General features: G+C 37.6%; 1 protein-coding gene across 1 annotated transcript in view; it reads left to right on the top strand.

The window, feature by feature from the left end:
- Positions 1-254: 254 nt before the first annotated feature.
- The window catches only part of RUNDC3B (RUN domain containing 3B), a 50,758-nt gene continuing 32,527 nt past the window's right edge, over positions 255-18,485 (top strand). The window contains exons 1-4 of the mRNA XM_053974484.1: positions 255-565; positions 7,381-7,496; positions 15,615-15,748; positions 17,395-17,480. Coding sequence (XP_053830459.1) covers positions 462-565; positions 7,381-7,496; positions 15,615-15,748; positions 17,395-17,480 — 440 coding nt within the window. The 5' untranslated portion in view covers positions 255-461. The remainder of the gene's footprint in view (positions 566-7,380; positions 7,497-15,614; positions 15,749-17,394; positions 17,481-18,485) is intronic.

The following is an 18,485-nucleotide window of genomic DNA, read 5'->3' on the forward strand; positions in this document are numbered from 1 at the left end:
ACAGGCGCTGGGAGAGCCGCAGGGCCCCCTCGGGGCTCCGACCGAGCGCCGCCCCCGCGGCCGCCTCAGGCGCGGCTCCCCCCGGGCGGCGCGCGCCGCTGGGGTGCGCCCGCCGTGCCCCGGGAGCGCCGCCAGGCGGCGCCGGCGCCGCGCCCCCCGCGCGCTGATTGGCTGGCGGCGCCGGCGCTCTGCGGCGCTGTGGCCGCCCCGGCTGCCGGGAGCGGGGGGGCCGAGCCGCCCCCGCCGCGGGGACCCCGCGCATCCCCGGCCGACCCGCCGCTGCCTCGGGCGCGCCGGGACCGGGCAGCGGGAGGAGGAGCGGGAAAAGCACAGGGGCCTCCTCATCCGCTTCCTTCTCGTCCGCGTGCGGCGGCGGCAGGCGCAGCATCCTGGAGAGCGGGAGGCCGGGAACAAAGGCTCCGAGCCAGCCCCGGCGGCTCCACCTGCCCTGCCCAGCGGAGATGGCGTCCCTCGGCTTAGGGGGGCTCAACGTCTCGGCCCGGAGGAAGAGCGTCCCGTCCCGCAACGCCGCGGTGGAGAGGCGGAACTTGATCACGGTGTGCAGGTGAGCCCCGGGCCGGGGCCCTGCCCTGCCCTGCCCGAGGGGACCGTCCCCCCTCGCTCCCGCCGCAGCCCGCGGGCCCGTCCCACCCCCGTTCCGCACAGGTGGGTCGGGGGCAGGAGCGCGGGTGTCGGCCCCGCCGCAGCCCTGTCCGGGGCAGGGAGGCCGGTGCCGGCCCCCGCGAGGGTAGAGCAGCCTCCTCCATCCATCCTGACTCAGCTCCTGGGAGCGTTCGCGGGAGGGTGTCCGGGCGGCAGAGGGGGGGCAGGGGCTCTCCGGGCAGTGCCGCTGCTGCGGGGCGTCGGATGGCCTCTTCTGAAGCGGGGGACTGACAGGTTTGTTCTCGGCACCATGCTTGCATTCTCGGGCGAAAGGCGGTGCGGGAGCCAGGCGGGGCAGGATGAGCGCCCAGCGGCGCTGGACTCGTGCGGGCACAGCTGCTGTAGCTGCCCTTGCATTGCCGCGGTCCTGCCGCGGGTCCGGTTCGGAGTTAGTGTGATGAGGTTTAGAGTGAATGGGATGGATCCGGGGGGAAGAGGTTCAGGCCGCTGACCGTGTGCTCCTCCTGCGAGCGCGCCAGTGCCGCAGGACCATCCCGAAGAGGCTGCGCTCCGGGATATTTTTATCTACGAAATCTAGATCAGGAAATCTGCAGTACTAAAGCTACTGTATTCAAATTTCTTTCTTTCTTTTCTTTCTTTTTTTAAGGATCTTATTGCTGAGCTTATGCAAGCTTAATAGCAGATCTATGACGTTCCATTTAAGCGTTTCCACTGCTGTCAGTGTGGAATTCATGCAGCATTTCCAGGTGTGCAGCAGTGACCTGTAACGTCATGGCAAACTTTTAAATACGTGGATATGCTGGTAGCAATGGCTCTATTCGGTCGTTTGTTTCAATTGCTCAATTTTGAAGTTATTAAAGTAATTTGAATATTATCTCAACAGATTCATGAGGGTTATGATATACTTTTAGTTCCCACAAATCTTACTAAAGTGCCAGGACAACTATTAGATAATTTTGTACCATCATCATTTAATGCTGCAGCAGGATTTTTAAAAACCCATACAATATCATATTTTGTACTTTTTTTTCTTTTATGGTATATTGTTAGCAGGTTTTACAAAGTATGACTCTATCATTCATATCATGAATTTGTTTCAGCATTTCTTCAAATCATAGTATTTGTGTTTGGGTAACATCAGTACTATTCTATCTTTTCCTGGGCTTGTATGCTTATCTCTGTTCCTACCTGTGAAGAAGATATACAACAAAAAAAAAATTAAACAAAGTTTTTTATCAAACCTGCTGAAGTAGCTTAAATAATAGAAATAGAAGTTTTCAGTTTCACTGTTGTTACAAAGATGCAGATATTGCCAATCCATGTGCTCTGGAAAACACTGGTTTTATCAAGTAATCACACAATTGTACAGGATGTAAACAGTTCTTTTTAAAGGAATATATTGTATTCTACAGAACTTGGGGGTCTTTTCCTGCCTACCACTTGAGAAGAACTCTTCTGTACTATGTGCTGTTACATTGGTTTTTTGGTTTATTTGATGTCCTTGTCCTGAAGTTGAAGTGATGGTGTAATATATTGAAAAATGCTTAGAAATCTGAGGGAATTCACTTAAACACATATAAAACAAAGTACTGCTGCAGAAACTGCTTGAGATTGGTGTATTTTTATTATTTTCAGTAAAGCAACTTAATTTTGCTTTTCTTCACAAAACCTAAAGTTCTCAGTTTGTGAATACACATTAAAATTTGGAAAGAATGTTGAGGAGGAAGGATTTACATTATTATGATGTACATTTATTTATATTTTTATTTTGCCAGTGTAAGAGTAAGCATTTAAAATATCTCTGTGCTTTACTGTAGTTAGTGCACATTTTCTATTATAAAAAAGTGTTACTTGTTAGGAATAGCCAAGTTAGTATTGAAAAGAGTAAAATAATAGTCCTTTCCAATCAGAATTCTATGAAAATAAGAAATTGTTCTGGTAAAAAAATTGCTCCAGTCAATTGATTCAATCAAATGTGGATGGTATGGGCTGTTCCTCAGTGAAGGGGAAAGATCACAAGAAAGATAATCATCCGAGTTACCATCTGTTAACAGTCTCTGATAATTTAATGAATTATTTTTGTCAAAGCTTCAATTTAGCATATTTTTACTTAATAGCTTTACCAGACTTTAAGGTTTTAATCTCTTCTTACAGTGATGATATCTAACTCTTCCTGCAGATGTGGGTAGTTTCTTATATTTACAGTTTAGGAAGGAACAGGTTTGTTTTTTTTTCCACTGAAGTGTTGAGTGTCACTGTAGCCATGGAAAGTGACATAGATAAGTGCCATAAACCAATTGCATGTGAAAATGCATGGCTGTGTTTTTGTAGCTGCACAGCCATGATTTAAATTGGAATAATTCTCAGGACTTTTTTGAGTATGTAATGCATGTTCTAAGCTTTGTCTCTCTCCTTACCTGTTTTCCCTTGAGTTTGATCTCTTTCATTTTTCAGTAAGTGGCACTGAGATTTTTTACTAGTTATAGATTGTTCAACTTGTTTTAATCTAGTCTTTGATAAAATGCATAGATTAAAGATCCATATAGATATAGAACAACTGAGACGGGCCTCAGAAGTGTCGTTCATAGCTGAAACTCAGAATTTCTGTTAACACAGACTTGAACAACTGTTAGGAAATATGCTTTTAAAACAGTGACTTTGCTAATACATGTAAGATCTGTTGCAGTGAAATTGACTCTTAGCTTAACTGTCTGGTTTCATGATTGCCATGTTTAGCATAAGGCATATTGTTTTATAATCTTAGGGATTATTCTGTAGTAATAGCTTGAATTTTTTAAAATAGTGTTTTAATGACACTTCCCAAATTGCAAGCCAAATAATCGTGACAAAATCCTTTCAGTCACTTGAAAACTTAAAAGGAGACGCAAAATTGGACAAGGAAAAGGAACAGATTCATACATCAGTCTGATTTCCCACTTTTTTGCTTTTTGGTTAGAGACTTGTTGCTGTTTTGGAAATAAGCCTATGGATGTGGGATGTATCCACAAAATGTTTGGCTTTGGTTTGGAGTTAATCAAGTAACTTGGGAGACTTCTTGAGCATCTTGCAAAACAGTGGAACAACCTACCCTAAAAAGATTGGTTTAAGTCTTTCTTATTCAAGAATGTCTCCATCTTACATAATTCATAAGGTCTTTTTAAGGTTGGGAGAATGCTACTGTTTCTACATCATCTTTTTGGCTCAAGCAAGAGTAGATTTGTGACAGAGAAAGATGTGTAATAATCCAAATCATCAGAGTATATTAAGGTAATTTAGAAACATTGATAGTGGAATCTCTCCAATGGCAGTTATTGTATTAAAAAAAAAACAAATAACAGAAGTCAGGGAGTAAAAGTTGTTGCAGTAACACAATGGGAAATGTTGGATAAATTTTTTTTTTTTGAAAAAAGTCTTGAAGCAACTGGTATTATAGCCACAGAAGCTACATTACTCATCTGCCCTTACAGTCCACTTAGAAGTTAACCTCTGATATGTAAGCAGACTGCTGCTCTGGAGTGCAGTGCTGCTGTGGCAGCCCAGTGGAGAAAAGATGGAGTGAGGTGGTGCTTGGGCTCTTTTCCCAGGTAGCAAGTGACAGGATGAGAGGAAAAAGCCTCACGTTGCAGGAGGGAGGTTTAGATTGGGTATTCAGTGAAATTTCTTTGCGGAAGGAGTGGTCAGCCATTGGAACAGAGTGCCCAGGGAAGTGGTAGGATCACCATTCCTGGAAGCATTTTCCAAAAAAGTGTGGATGTGGCACTTGGGGACATGGTTTAGCATAGACTTAGCACTATTAACGATTGGACTCCATGATCATAAAGGTATTTTCCAACCTTAGAGATTCTGTGAAGATGAGAGCAATACAGGGAGCCAAGGAAACAGCTCTAGCTATTTGGACCTTTTTTCTTCATAGCTCTTGTGTACTTTAGACCTGACCTTTTGTTTCTTGACTTTCAGTCTCCATGTGGCTCCACATAACTGTTCAAGAGCATGGAATTTCTGGTGTGGGGCCCCATACACTGGAAACAACTTCAACGACTGAGGAGAATTGCTTACTTAGTGCTTACAGTGTAACCTTTTTTCAAAGGCATAACTTCTATATACCCTTAATCCTTTTTCCAATATACATGGTAAACATGGTGAAGTGTGAATATCCAATACGCAAAACGCACTCATGACTTTTAACTTAACTTAAACTTAAATACATGTATTTAAACTTAAATACATGTTTGCCTCTTTGTAGTATTTGGAGAAAAAAAGATAACACACAAGTATTTGCCTAAGAGTATTTTTTTAAATATCAAAAAAATATTTCTAGTGAAACAAATTTTGCTTGGTAGTGCTGTTATCTTCCTGGTTTATAGAAGTAAGTACATACTTGCACTTCCTGTAAGTTCTCCTAAAAGCAAATCTAACCCAAGGTTTAGGTTTTTGGTGAAAGGGATGTATGAAAATTAACATTATGAAACTTATGAAAGTAGATGTATGAAAATTAACATTTCTGACGTTATGGCAGTAATATGAGCACTTAAAAAGAATGTTATTTTGATGATGAGCTCTTAGACTGTATTTTATAATCAGACCCTAGGTATATAAAAATTTTTTGTTTCCTTAAATACTAGATATTTTTTTCTTCAGTTGTGTTGCAGAATGCTTTAAAAATAAAAAGAAAATAAAGCTTATCTCTGATTTTTAAAAGTGCTATGAAATTCCTCTTAAGTGTTTCTTCTTGAATATGTCTCTATTTCTGAATAGGTACTCTATACAATATTAAGTAGTGAACTTTCAAGTATGACATTGAATACAGGAAAAATAGACATAGCTTTTTATTGTACTCTACTTGATTTTGCAGTTTATGGATGATCCTATCTCTGAGTTTTATGATGATATTCATGTACACAGGGCAGTACATCACACTGCTAACTCACTGTCTATCTTGTGTATGGATCTGTGAGTGATATGCTGCACTGTATCTTTTTCAGACCTGCATGGTGTGGGAGGACTCATCCCATTACAGTTAATATTACCTTAGTCATGGCATTGCTATAGGCATTTGTTTTTCAAAATGAAGGTTTTCTTTTTAATCAAAAATTTCTCAACTCTGATACAGCTTTGAGGAAGTGATAAGTTCTGCCATTAGAAGAGTCAATAGTAGTTAACTGGTGGGCATGCATGTCTCTCACTTACTCAAAATTGGTTAAAAATATGGAGGAGTTCAAAACTGAGTCATAATTTGGCGCTGCAGGAGAAGTTTCCTCCTCCACCCTAATTCACTCCTAATTCTTGTTCTGCAAAAAACACTACAACAATAGACGCCTGCAGGAAAGGTAAAATAGGGAGTCTTTATTCAGAAGTTTACTGAGTAAAACATAATTGAGTGGAAACTCTTGAGCTATGTGCCAGTTCAGTTTGAGCACATTAGTTTTGTGCATCAGAAAGCTGTGCTGACTCCACTAAGGAGGTAGTTACTTCTGTAGTACAGAGCATTTCAAAATAGTACCCAAGCTTCATTCCTGCCCATGCCTGTAATGCTGTGCTGCTTCTGCAGCTGTGCCATAGAAGTGCTTGTGTTGAGATGCTGTGAAGGATATTTTTTATGAATGTATCCATATTTAAGTCACTTCTCCCCTTCTTTCCAGTACTGAAAATCTAGAACCATAGTGAGCACCACAAAAAGTAGAACTGGCAAAACTGAGGAAGCCAGCGCTCGCTCAGGTATAGGATCTGGGAGGAGCAGGCAGAGTGAGAACATCCTGAGTTGGTACTGTTGACATTTGGGTGTTGTGAAAACTATCTCCTCAGGCTGCAGTATGGCTCTATTAATACAAATAAGATTATTGCAGAAAAACATAATATATCTGAAGCATTTACTACTTTCAAGTTTGAGAAATTTGTCTTGAAACTGGAAGAACAAATTGAAGAAAGGAAAATAATGGATAATGATAAAAATTATGAAGGTAGAAGAAAAATATTTTTTTGTCACATTTGTTGAGGTTTAAACTATCCTCTGAATAAGAATAAAAGTTTGTACAAATGTAGGAGTAACTAAATGCAGCAAGCTGGCCAGCTGACTAATTACATCTTGTCTGCATTTTAGTGACTTGATTCAGCCCTTCCAGTTTTAAGTGTTGGATCATTGAAATTGAAAGCTTTTCGAGCGTAATAATGAAGTAATATAGTGCTGAATAAGGATTACCCCCATTCACAGAGAAATCATCCTAAGTAAAAGCAGAGTTAACAATGCATAAAAATTCATTGTTTTATAATATGTCTAGATTAATTTTGCATTAGGATGAAATTAAAGTGTTCTCATAATAGGATAAAGATTATATTTCTGATTATTGGACATGGATTTTGTGAATAAAAGGAGCACTGACAAAATGTCAAGCAAAAAATGTTTACGTTTAGGATTGCAAAGAGAAACTGATGTTGGATGCTTTTGAGTGCTTGTTTTTCTCCAACTGCATTAAAATAGTTTAGAAAAGAGAAAAATAATTGACTCATTCCTGTGTGGAAAGGGTGGAGGTTTTTGTTTTCTTTCTGTTTTTAAGGCTTTATGCCTAAGACCAACAATGCCAATTGCACTTATATGCTATATCTGGACATTTTGTGTGTTCCTCTTGCTATGACTGAACTTGATATCATCAAGGTGGATTCTGGTTCCTTGCTCTTTTGGTTTATACAAACTACAGCCCTGCTATAGAGGACCACTAATTATTCATATAATTTATGACTGCTCCATATTTTTTGCTCTAGGTTTTCAGTCAAGACTCTGATTGACCGTTCCTGTTTTGAAACTATTGATGATACTTCCCCTGAATTTAATAATTTTGCAGCCATTCTGGAACAGATTCTAAGTCATCGACTGAAAGGTATGTTAATTAATTTCCTTATTGGTAATGATTTTGCCATGAGAATTTGTTTATACAAAACCAATATGCATTTGTACAAACTCCCTTTATGCTGAATGAAAGCAATGGCTTTCTCTGTGTGTCTGTCCTATTGCTGTTACCTTCCTTATTTTCTGCATTACTATGGAAAAGTGAAAGCAACTATTTCTGTGAAACATGTTTCCAATGATCTTGTTGGAAGCCTTCTGGGCTGGTAATTAAGCAAGTGAATGTTGCCATGGTGCTGAGCTCTGTCTGCTTTTCAGCTTTATGATAAGGCTGTGTCCTAAGAGTCTAAAAGACAATTATATTATCTGCTTCAGTAGGAGCTACAGAGCATATCTGGTGCTGCTCCCTTTTCTTCCTCCCTTCCTTGCTTTTGTTGCCTTCTTTTCCAGATACTGTTTTTAGGTCCTTTCATTCTGTTGCCCCACCCCTTTAGTGAAGCTGTTTTTTCTGCTGGAATGTCCTGAAACAGATTGCTTATGAGAAAGGTCAGTTGTTGATTTTCTTCTTGTATCAAGTCAGATGTTCTAGTTCCAGATAATGTCTGTTAGCATTTTCCAGTTGTTCTAGAGGAAGCTGCTTTGCTCAGAGAACAGAGTGTGCTTTAGCAGTAGCAGTCACTAGAAGAGGAGCTTGGAAGAGTCTTCTCTTTTCTCAGTTCTGTGTACAGTTTCTGAAATGATTTCAGGATTATGAAGAACATCATAATCATCTAAATATAGATGTGTAATATGACAATCTACTCATTTTCATACTTTTTAATTTTCATAACCAAGCGTTGTGAACAATACTGTGTGTAGGCTGACATTTGAATAGCACAATTACTACCTGCTGTGGTTCTGTCAGAGGAGGAAAAAAATGGTGCACAGTATGGTAGAAACATAGGGTTTGTCACATTGTGACAAAGATTTTTGGAGTGATTATGGGTACTTAGCAGCTTGAGTCTGCAGGGAAATTGCTCTCCTTTCTCCTTCTCCTCCTCCTCCAGCTTCAGCAATATTTGTGCAAAAGAAATAGTAATTTTTTTTTTTGTCAACATTCTTTTGCTTCACAGTGTTTTATTCAGGACAGGCAGTACAGAGAAGAAGCCTTGACAAGTTGGCAAATGGAATTTGCAAGTAAAAAATCATTTCAAGTAAGAAACTGAGAAATTCAAATAGCTAAGTTTTTGTTTCAGTCTTCCCCTTGTAATTACTAGTATAGTTTTCTAAGTTTGCAGAGTTAAAATTACAAAAAAAAGGTGGGAACTTGTGGATTGTGTTGCAAACGGAGAATGTTTTGGTAATAAGCTAGTTGACTGCTTGTCATTTTTAAAGATTTTAAAATAATAAAACAAAAATTGAAATAAGAAATGTACTATGGCACTTCAAATTTTAAGAAGGTATGTATTCTACAACTCAGGACTTGAAAGAAATTGTATTTTATTGATGGAATTGATGAATATATTCTGAATGTATACTTAATGTCAGTAGGAAGAGACTAAATGCAGACTGGTGATCGCAGTGAGTTGTATAAAGTGTTTTGAAACTGGCAGAACATACTTGATCTGTTTGTCCATGGTAAGATAAATAGCTTCATTGTACTGAAGTTGTCAGGATAATCTCATGGCAGAGTAGTTAAACAGATGATCCAGATTTGAGAGTTTAAGTATATTACTTTGAGGCCATGACAAACCACAGTTCTTAATCTTTAGTTTCCTTTGGACGTACTGGGTGGGGAAGGAAGAAAAAAAGAAAAAAAACACTTACTTTATGTTATAAAGTATGAAGTTTGCTTTTATTAGAAAACTTTTACTGGTAACTCTTCTGACATTAAATTTAATGGGTTTTTAAGAAGCAAGCATAGTCTTGATGGAATATAGTGACTATTTCTGTTTATTGGTTTCATACTTAATTAGGATCCAGACAAAAAAAAACCCAAACCCAAAATGGCAGGAAGAAGGATGGTTATTTTAAAAGGAAAAGAGTTCAGCTACAGGGATTAGAATTTTGCACTTTTTCTAAAACCATTGCAATTAAAAATTCTGTAATAGTACTTGTCCAAGCCTTATCATCTTAGGTGTTCTGGAAAAAATGGTTGTTGTAGAAACACCAGGACCATGTAAAATGGATTTTTGATAGGTACCCCATCTGATGCTCCCGGTAACAAAAGGGTAATGAAATAGCATTTTTTTATTTAACCACCATGAGTGGCTTTGTTGATTTGATTTTTTTATATTCACTCTCATTAAATAATTAAGTTTTGGAAAGTTTTTAGAATATCATCCAGTCCAATCTCTTGCTCAAAGTAGGGCTGTCACAAATTACTCATGACATGGTCCAGTTGTAGTGAAAATGTCCATGATGTTTCTTAAACTCAGTGCAGTTTGCTACAGATTTTTATTTTCCCCCTTACTGCCCAACTTTGACTTTGCACTTACCTTTCACGGCTGTGGTGTTCACGGGGTAGTGAGCCAGACCAAGAAGTCACACAGGCAGAAAACTGATGGCTTTCCCCATGGATGCGCTTTTTTAGCCCAGCTGCTCATGTTTTTAAGAATATTTTACATATGGGTATTTGCTTAGTAATAAAATGAGATTGGCAGAAGCAAACCAGCTCACACAACAGAGGTCTGTAAATGCTGCTTGAGTATATGTATCTGTTCATGTGATACAGAAGACTTGGCACATCTGCCACAAAATAGTTCCAAGAAAGGTAACATAATAAGCAATGGCACTACCTTACAGCTACATGTACTGCCAATAAGTATCAGTCAGGAATAGGCCACTGTTGACAGTAAAAACAATCTGAATTGCCCTAAGGACGGGAGTTTGAGCAAGCTGTATTAACTGTTTTTTAAGGGACTGCCTTGAGCTGTAGAAAGTGGAGAGCTATTTCCCTTTACTGTGTAACACTACATGTGCAGTGTACCTGGTACTTCCTACAAGTGTTGGATGTGTTGAGAATGTGGAGTCGACCAAAGATTGTAACAAGGAGGTTATAAGGCATGTGATCTTCTTGTCGTTGAAGTAAATTGTGCAGCATCCCTGCTGGCAAGATATGATACCACTGGACAGGGCAGTTGAAAATCTTGAACAGGAAGGAGAGAAGAAGTAACAGAAAAAAAGATGAGTGACTAATTGCTTTTTTATTTCTTCTTAGGAATAAGCTTTTGCATGATTTTACAATAGAGCAGAGATGAAGTGTTACTCTGGGGGGATACAGGGACGATGTATTTGCAGGTCCAAATAAGACCTATAGTCCTGAAAGGGATTTTACAAATTTGTGTATTTTACAAATGTATATGTTTGATAATCTTTAAAGCAAGGTGAATCATTTCAGGATTTTTTTTTTTTTTTTTTACACAGTTGTTTGGAATATTTTTTATTCTTGACCATTCTGTACTGTGGAGATGAAGCAGTATCTTGTAGTCATTTGTGTTGTTTCTTGTTTTCATTTCTGGTCACAGATTTTTCAGGCATATTTCCTGTAAGTGTCTTTTTTTTTCAGCTAAGTATATATGGGTAGTGCAGAAATAGTAGGACATCAAAAGTGTTCAGCAACAGTGCTTGGGATTTGGTCTCAGATCTATCCAAGCTGATTTAAAACTTGAAGTAATTTCAAAGTGATGTGTGTTTTGTCTTTACTATATAACTAAGTTGTATTACTTTCTGCCTTTTCTTATCACTTTAAGTTAGTGTTAAGTGAATTACTACTGAAAAACATAAATAACTGTTGTAGATTTCTATGGCCATAATCTCAAACATATCTCTGAAAACTATTCTCCTGGATGTATTTACTACCTTGCTATGTTTTCAGTAATATCCTTTGTGCAGCAAAAATGTTTGCTATCCAAACTGCTAGCCAGTATGTGTGTTTAGAAGTAGTGTCAGGTGTCAATGTGTAAATGTATCTAGTACATCTTGCTTGTGACTTGTGTAATTTTTGCACATCATGGTTACTGTGAGCACACTTGTCATCTGTACGCTTACTTGCATTTACCCCCATAAGGACACAAAAAGTATGCTGTACTGTGCTATTTTGTCACTTTCACAACTTTGTGTGCCTATTTTCCTGTAGGTTTAGGAGGCACTATAAACATGTCAAAAGCTTCTGCTACGATTGTCCCTGGAAGCTGATTTTATCTATCCAATCTATGTAACTCCTAAATTTCAGGAGTTCTTTGAGTCAGTAAAATGCAGCTTGTAATGCTCTTTGTTCTGAGAGAAACAAGTCTGCTGGATTAAATAATTAAGATAATGGTGATATAATGGCAGTGAAAAAGGTAGGTTAAGGATATAAGAACTAAAGGCACTACTATCATGAAAAAGACAAACATGCAGCTGTGGTAGCCCTTTATTTGGTGCAATAATGTTGTTAGCAGAATAGCTTTTATTACTAGATTTAGTATCTATACACACATACTGAGTTATTCTTTTCATCTAATAAGAGGCAGGAGAGATCTGGTGTAATTTGTGGTTTAGTTCATTCTTCTTGTACGGAGAAAAATGGTAAATGAATTTATAATTGTGTTGGAGGACTGAGTTTATGAACTGCTCTAAGTATTTAATGACCAATTATGTAGGCTCAAAATAAGGGTAGGTATCTCAGAAATTCTTCAAAGATCACGCTAGTTTGTTAGCAAGAAGTTGTACTGAAATTCAGTTTTTATTGGATAGAAAAAAATGCTGCTACCTAAATAACATAGGGAAATCTGGAGAAAACCTGTCTGTACCTTGGAACATCCTAGTCATTACTTCTTTGCAACTGTGGAACTTTGTAAATTAAATTTGGCTGTAATTGAATTGGGATCAGATTGTTTAATCTTATTTGTGAAGAATCTATTGGGCATGAAAAAGAACTGTGATAACTGTGGATATTTGTATCTAGTTGTCGGGACAGAAATGGGTTGATACAAGTAGGTGTGCAACAGTTTGCAAAGATGTGAAAAAAAAATCACTGTTTGTTTATATTTGCTTTGCAGTTCTGTAGACAGGAATGGAATTTATTTGAACAATGTTTAATATTACACATGCAGCTTCCATGTTTACCTAATAATTTTGTTTGGCTGACAAAACTAGCATCACTTCTGTTGGAATAGCTGTCAGCTTCTACATCTTCAGATGACATATGAACTTCACAGCAAAGACCACATACTCATTGTCCTGTGCACCTCCTGAGAAACTTTCTTTTTCCTTATGACGTACTTTGACAGAATGTAAGTTCTCTATTAAAACTAGCTTTCAATTTTATTAAGATCTTTAAAAATTTAGGTATGATTTTGAAATCATAGAACAGACCCAGGTTAGAAGGATCCTTGAAGAATCATCTGGCCCAATCATTTGGGGATGGGAGTCTCGATGAGAATATCTGGCACCCTGTCCAATCATGTCTTGAAAATGTCCAGTGATGGAAACTCTACCACATCACTGGGGATGTTGTCATAGTGAATTTTGGTTCTTACTGTAAAAAAATTTCTTTCTTGGGATGCAACTTCTCCCAGTACAACTTGTATATGTTGCCTTTTGTCTTCTGTGTGCCTCCTTGTGAAGAGGGAGCCTTTACCGTCTTTAAGTACTGGAAAACTGTGATGAGTTCCCCCATTGAGCCTTCTCTTCCCTGGAGAGAAAAAACCTAATACCTTCAGTATTTCCTCATGGGACAAGTTTAACAGCCCTTTGAACATCTTTGTGACCTTCCTTTGGACCCTCTCCAATCTGATCCTGCACTTGAATTGTAGAGACCAGAACTGGACACAGTACTGCAGGCAAAGCCTGACAGGTGCTGAGTAGTGGGAGATATTTCATTTCTCATTCTTGAGACTTCTCATGGCTGTGTGCATTGAGTGCTTTAAGGGCCAAATAAATTTCACATGCTGAAAGCTTTTAAAATTTTAGTAAATCTATGGTTTAAAGTCTTATTTGATATTTCTTAAAATACATTCTAACTATTCTCAGTCAGTCTTTTCCAGCATTTTTCTGTGTATAGATAGGTTGAGAAAGTTTTTTTTCAGATTATATTAATTATGGGAATATGGGCAAGGTTTAAACTTGTAGGAACAGAATAGTGAAATATAGGAGACCTTGGTTCACTTACAGCTGTGCTGGCTGTGAGTTTCGAGCAAAGGAAATTCCTGCTGAAGTCTGAAACCAGTTGCAACCTCTTACAGAGCTGGAATGAGATGGGAGCCCACTGTAATGTCAGAGTATGTTGAGTTATGGCCAGCTGGCTTTCTTGATCAGTGTAAGCCAAGTAAGTGCTGTATATGGATTTCTATTGTAAAGTTATCTCTTGTTTTAATGAACATGTCTTTTTCAGGTGTTCAGTTGTAAAAGGAATTGTCTTGCATTAGGAGCTTCAGAAAACTGGAGTGAAACTGTTTTTTGCTAAATATATTCTGCCCTTAAGATAGTTCAAAAAAACCCACAAAAGTTAATATATCACATGCTTGCCTTTATTAGTTGGAACTGGAATTGATGATATGAAGTCTTCTTTACACCTTAGCTGCATTTAATTTTGTAGGTACAATTCCTAGGGCAGAAATGTTTTTGATTTGGTGAAGAATATGAAAAATATCTGTAGCTTTTTGTGTTCTTAAAATGCTATTGAATTTTTGTTGCTGTCCACTAAACTTGGCATTTCAACAAAAATAGTAAGTTTTTTGTAAAAACACATACCTTGTGGAATTTCTTTTATTTTAGTCCTTAGAGCTGAGCAGATCTAAAACTATAGTAACTGTGCCAACTAACTGTGGAATTCTATTTTTTCTTTGTCATATTGGATATTATATATTAATTCTTCCTGCTTGTGCCTTTTTTGTATTTTTTAAAGTCTTTTATCATGCTTTGAATTTAACAAATTTATCTTTGGTGAAGGAAGCAGATGGACCACAAAATTGTGCACCCTCTAGGGAGAAGAACCTACCACTTGAATTTCTTCAGCTCATAGGGGACAGATCTTTGACACTACTTTGGCTATGCTTGAAGCTAAGTCTAGTCATGTCAGATAAAAATGTATATTTTGAATTTTATTTTCAGTATGTATGATTTGCAGTATCACTCTAATATAGTCTTTCTTGAAATCTGAGCTTTCTACAGAAAAAGAGTTAGAAGTCTTTCACATACATTAGTAAAGCTTCATAAGTGCAATTCAATACTTGAAATAAGATAAAATTAGCTTAAAAAGAGCTCATTTTGTGTGGGGACAAGGTTTTTTGCACACAGCAGTGCTGGCAGTCACCAGGGGCCAATATTAACCTTATTTGTTCCATACCTGTTTGCAGATACGTCCAAAGTGAGAACAGTGTGCTTGCTGCTCACTCTGAAAAATGGGTTAAGCTGTTGTGCTGCTGCTGAAGTTTATGTGGAGATGTTGCAAGTGCTATGTAGTTTTGCCTTTCATTTTCTAAGTGCAATATGTTGCAAACTGGAACAAATGTGAAGGATTTTGGTTGTAGTTCCAGAAGAGGTAAAGGTCTCTTCTATTATTTTCTCTCAGCTTCTGAGGGAATGTTCTGTGTATACTCAAAAGAAATTGTGATTGCAAAACTTGTTTGCTTATGCATCAGCTTCTCTTCAAATAAAAATACGTTTTGAAAAAATACAATCTGTTCCTAAAATAAAGATAACATTACCACAGCATTTTTATTTTTTATTATTTTTTTATTATTTTTATTTATATAATATTTTTAAGAATAAAAATCTCTCTACTTGACTGTATTAGTGAAATATATATGTTGCCTATAGAAATAGCATAAATACTTCTTGTCTCATATTTTTAAGTTACAAGTTTGTGTTCTGTTGTGATTGAAGAGTTCTGTGAAGGACTCTTGAGTATTATTTTAGCATAATAACAAGAAAAAGCCGAAGAAAGTACACATATATACACAAAACCTGCCCTAAACTTCTCTTTGTGCACCACTTTCAAACCAGGGAGAGCTGCATAATGCAACTTTTTTTACATCTGTGAGTCAGTTTTCAGTAGGAATTAATGGACTTGTTTGTATAAAATCCTTTCAGTAAAGGCAGCATATCGGGGAGTATTTAATTACATTTATCTCCAATAAGCAGAGAGGGAGGTTCATAAATCTTGATGTATCTTGTATTTTGATTTAAGGTCAGATCACCTGGTTCGGCTATGAAAGTCCTCGTAGTTTCTGGGACTACATTCGCGTAGCTTGCCGAAAAGTCTCTCACAATTGCATCTGCAGTATTGAGAACATGGAGAATGTCGGTTCTTCTAGAGCTAAGGTAGGGAAGAGAAAGGCTAAAGTGACTCTTTTATTACATTGCTGTGACATTTCTGTACCTGTGAAAAAACCATTGTACTTAGCTTGCTCTACACATTTTTTCATTGTTCAAAATATTTTTTTTTAATGTGCCTGGTAAATACTTGCTTTTAAAAGGCCCCACTTTTAAATTGGAATATGTTTCCTTTGAGATTCCTTACTCAGTATGAAAAACTCTCAATTCAGTGATTGTGTTATATTATGAAAGAATTGTCCTCAGATTTTTTACTTTACATAAGTTTTTGAAAACACAATTTTTAAGGGAAATTAAATTCTTGTGGACATGCCTGAGAAATATTAAAATTGTAGAAATGGGGTGATTTTTTTTCTTTCGCCTTCTAGCAATTTTACTTCAAGTTGAATTTATGCACTGATAGAATAGGTGTGATCAGCTCTTAAGATTTATTTTATAGGTCCTTCTGAAGTCTGAGATTTTAATAGATAAGAATATTTAAATCCAGTAGATAAGTTGATGCAAGTCTATTTTCTGAAATATTCTTATAAATAAATAAAAACTTCCTATCACTCTGTGGAATACTTCATGCCAGACCAGTAGACAGAGAACCTAATTTGTGCAGTGAGTGTGGAGAACAGTGTTCAGTTTTTTAGGGGAATATTTTGAATGTCTAGATATGAAAAGACAGTGAGCATGTTGATACAAATACCCATCATGTGGGTCCAAGTAAGTGTCCTCCTCAGCCTGGAATCTGTCAGCAAGGGTTTGCCAGTGCTAGTTGGCTCTGCTTTCACTGGAGGTGCATAGGCTTTAGTCCTTAGCTAAGCAGCATCATCAATTCCAAGGTTTCAGTCACATTCTAAATAAATGCAACATAAAGGCAGGTAAATGTCCTTTTAATTTCGGTGGGATTTAATTTAGTTTCTATGTTAAATGTTTTGCTATGCTGTTGGTATTTATGAAAGCAATTTTATTTAGCATTTCATAGAATTTTAGAATGGTTTGGGTTGGAAGAGATCTTGAAGACCATCTAGTTCCAATCCCACTGCGGTGGGCAGAGACATCTTCCTACTCTCTTTTAGCTTGAAGCTACTCCCCCTTGTCCTGTCACTACACACTCTTGTAAAAAGCCTCTTGGATTTGATTTCATGTCTGTATTTTATGTGCATGTCCTATAATTATGGTGTTACTGAAACAATATTGCGCAACTCATTTTTAGTGTAAATCCCTCAAAGATTTGAATGAACACAGAGAATCACTTTGAGGACAAGTTTCTGCCACTTTACTGGGGAAACAACTGGATGCTTCCAATACCATTGATTTTAAAATATAAAGCTTTCTGCTCTGATCTGCTGCCTCCTACATACGTAAGGTTTTCAAAAGGCTGGAGCATATAATTAAGGAAAAAAACCTCCACCCTCTCCTTAAAATTTTGGCTAACTTTACTTCACAATAAACTTTGTGTCCTTGTAAGAAGGCATTTTTTATTTTCATTATTGCTGTAATGAAGTACATCCTAGCAACTGTTTCTGTTTCATGGTAGTTTTGTTAATCAGTCATTTACTCAGGTAAACCAGTGGTATTAGTTTTCAGATTGTAAAACTGTTTCTTTCTGTAATGCCTAAATATTTGATACCTGTTTTGTCTTGCAGGGTCGAGCATGGATAAGAGTAGCACTTATGGAAAAACATTTGTCTGAATACATTTCCACAGCTCTGAGAGACTTCAAAACAACCAGGTCTACAAGAATTTCATTTTTGCAATATTTTAGTAAATATTGTTTTAAGTGAGGGACTTGAAAGTGAATGGTGCACTTGATTTGTATAGTAAAGGATGTCATTAATGAAAGACCTGTAACCTAGTGAAAGGCATCTAGAGCTGGCATGGATGTGGTTTTAGTATGGGTAAAACTGCAAAATTGAAAATCTTTTTGTGATTTAAAAAATGTGGAAATAAGCCTGGAATTCTTGAAAAGTCAGAAGCAAAGAAAACCTCTCTGAAGTAGGAACTAAATCTGAAATTGTGGTGTAGTAAGGATAGATGTACTATTCATTTCAAAATTGATAGAAAGCATAAGAACTCAATGAAAAATAATTTTTATAGAACTTCTGAAGAAAAAGAGAAGATAATTCCAGGAACCTCTTGAGAGCTGTAGAGTAGCAGAATTAGTAATCAGGCATAGCTGGGATTCTTGATATAATAAGAAAAATATATAACAGATTCTTGTTTTAACTTCTAATGATAAAATCAGGGATGAGAATATGCTTTGCGATAGCGGATACTCTGGCAGTTTGGGACTGGTTTTAGATAATGTGATTATTAGATGCTATTTTATCTCCTAATGAGTATGTCTTAGAGATTCTTTATGAAGTCATCTGAATGCAAGTGGATCTGTAACATGTATTTTGTGTTGAACTCTGAAAGTTCAGACATAATGAATGGACTATTAAAACAGAAAGAATTTTCTCTGTAAGGACTTCCGTTCATTTAGCATATTATTTGTTTGTCCAGAGATTTCCATATAGTTTGCCAGTATTAAGCCAATTTTGAAACACAACTAGTTAAACATCCCATTTCATTGCAGTTTCAAAACCTGTTGTCTTACCTAGATTTGCTTGCATTTACAGTAGACAAGAAGCACATAAACCAAAGAAAATTTGGAATAGATTTACTAATGTTGCTTCAAACTGAAAAGTCACATGGGTTTCTGAGGAGATGAGGAAAAGTAGTGTCACAAATTATG

This window comes from Vidua macroura, chromosome 1, assembly GCF_024509145.1.
Source record: "Vidua macroura isolate BioBank_ID:100142 chromosome 1, ASM2450914v1, whole genome shotgun sequence".
In the NCBI taxonomy this organism is placed as follows: domain Eukaryota; kingdom Metazoa; phylum Chordata; class Aves; order Passeriformes; family Viduidae; genus Vidua; species Vidua macroura.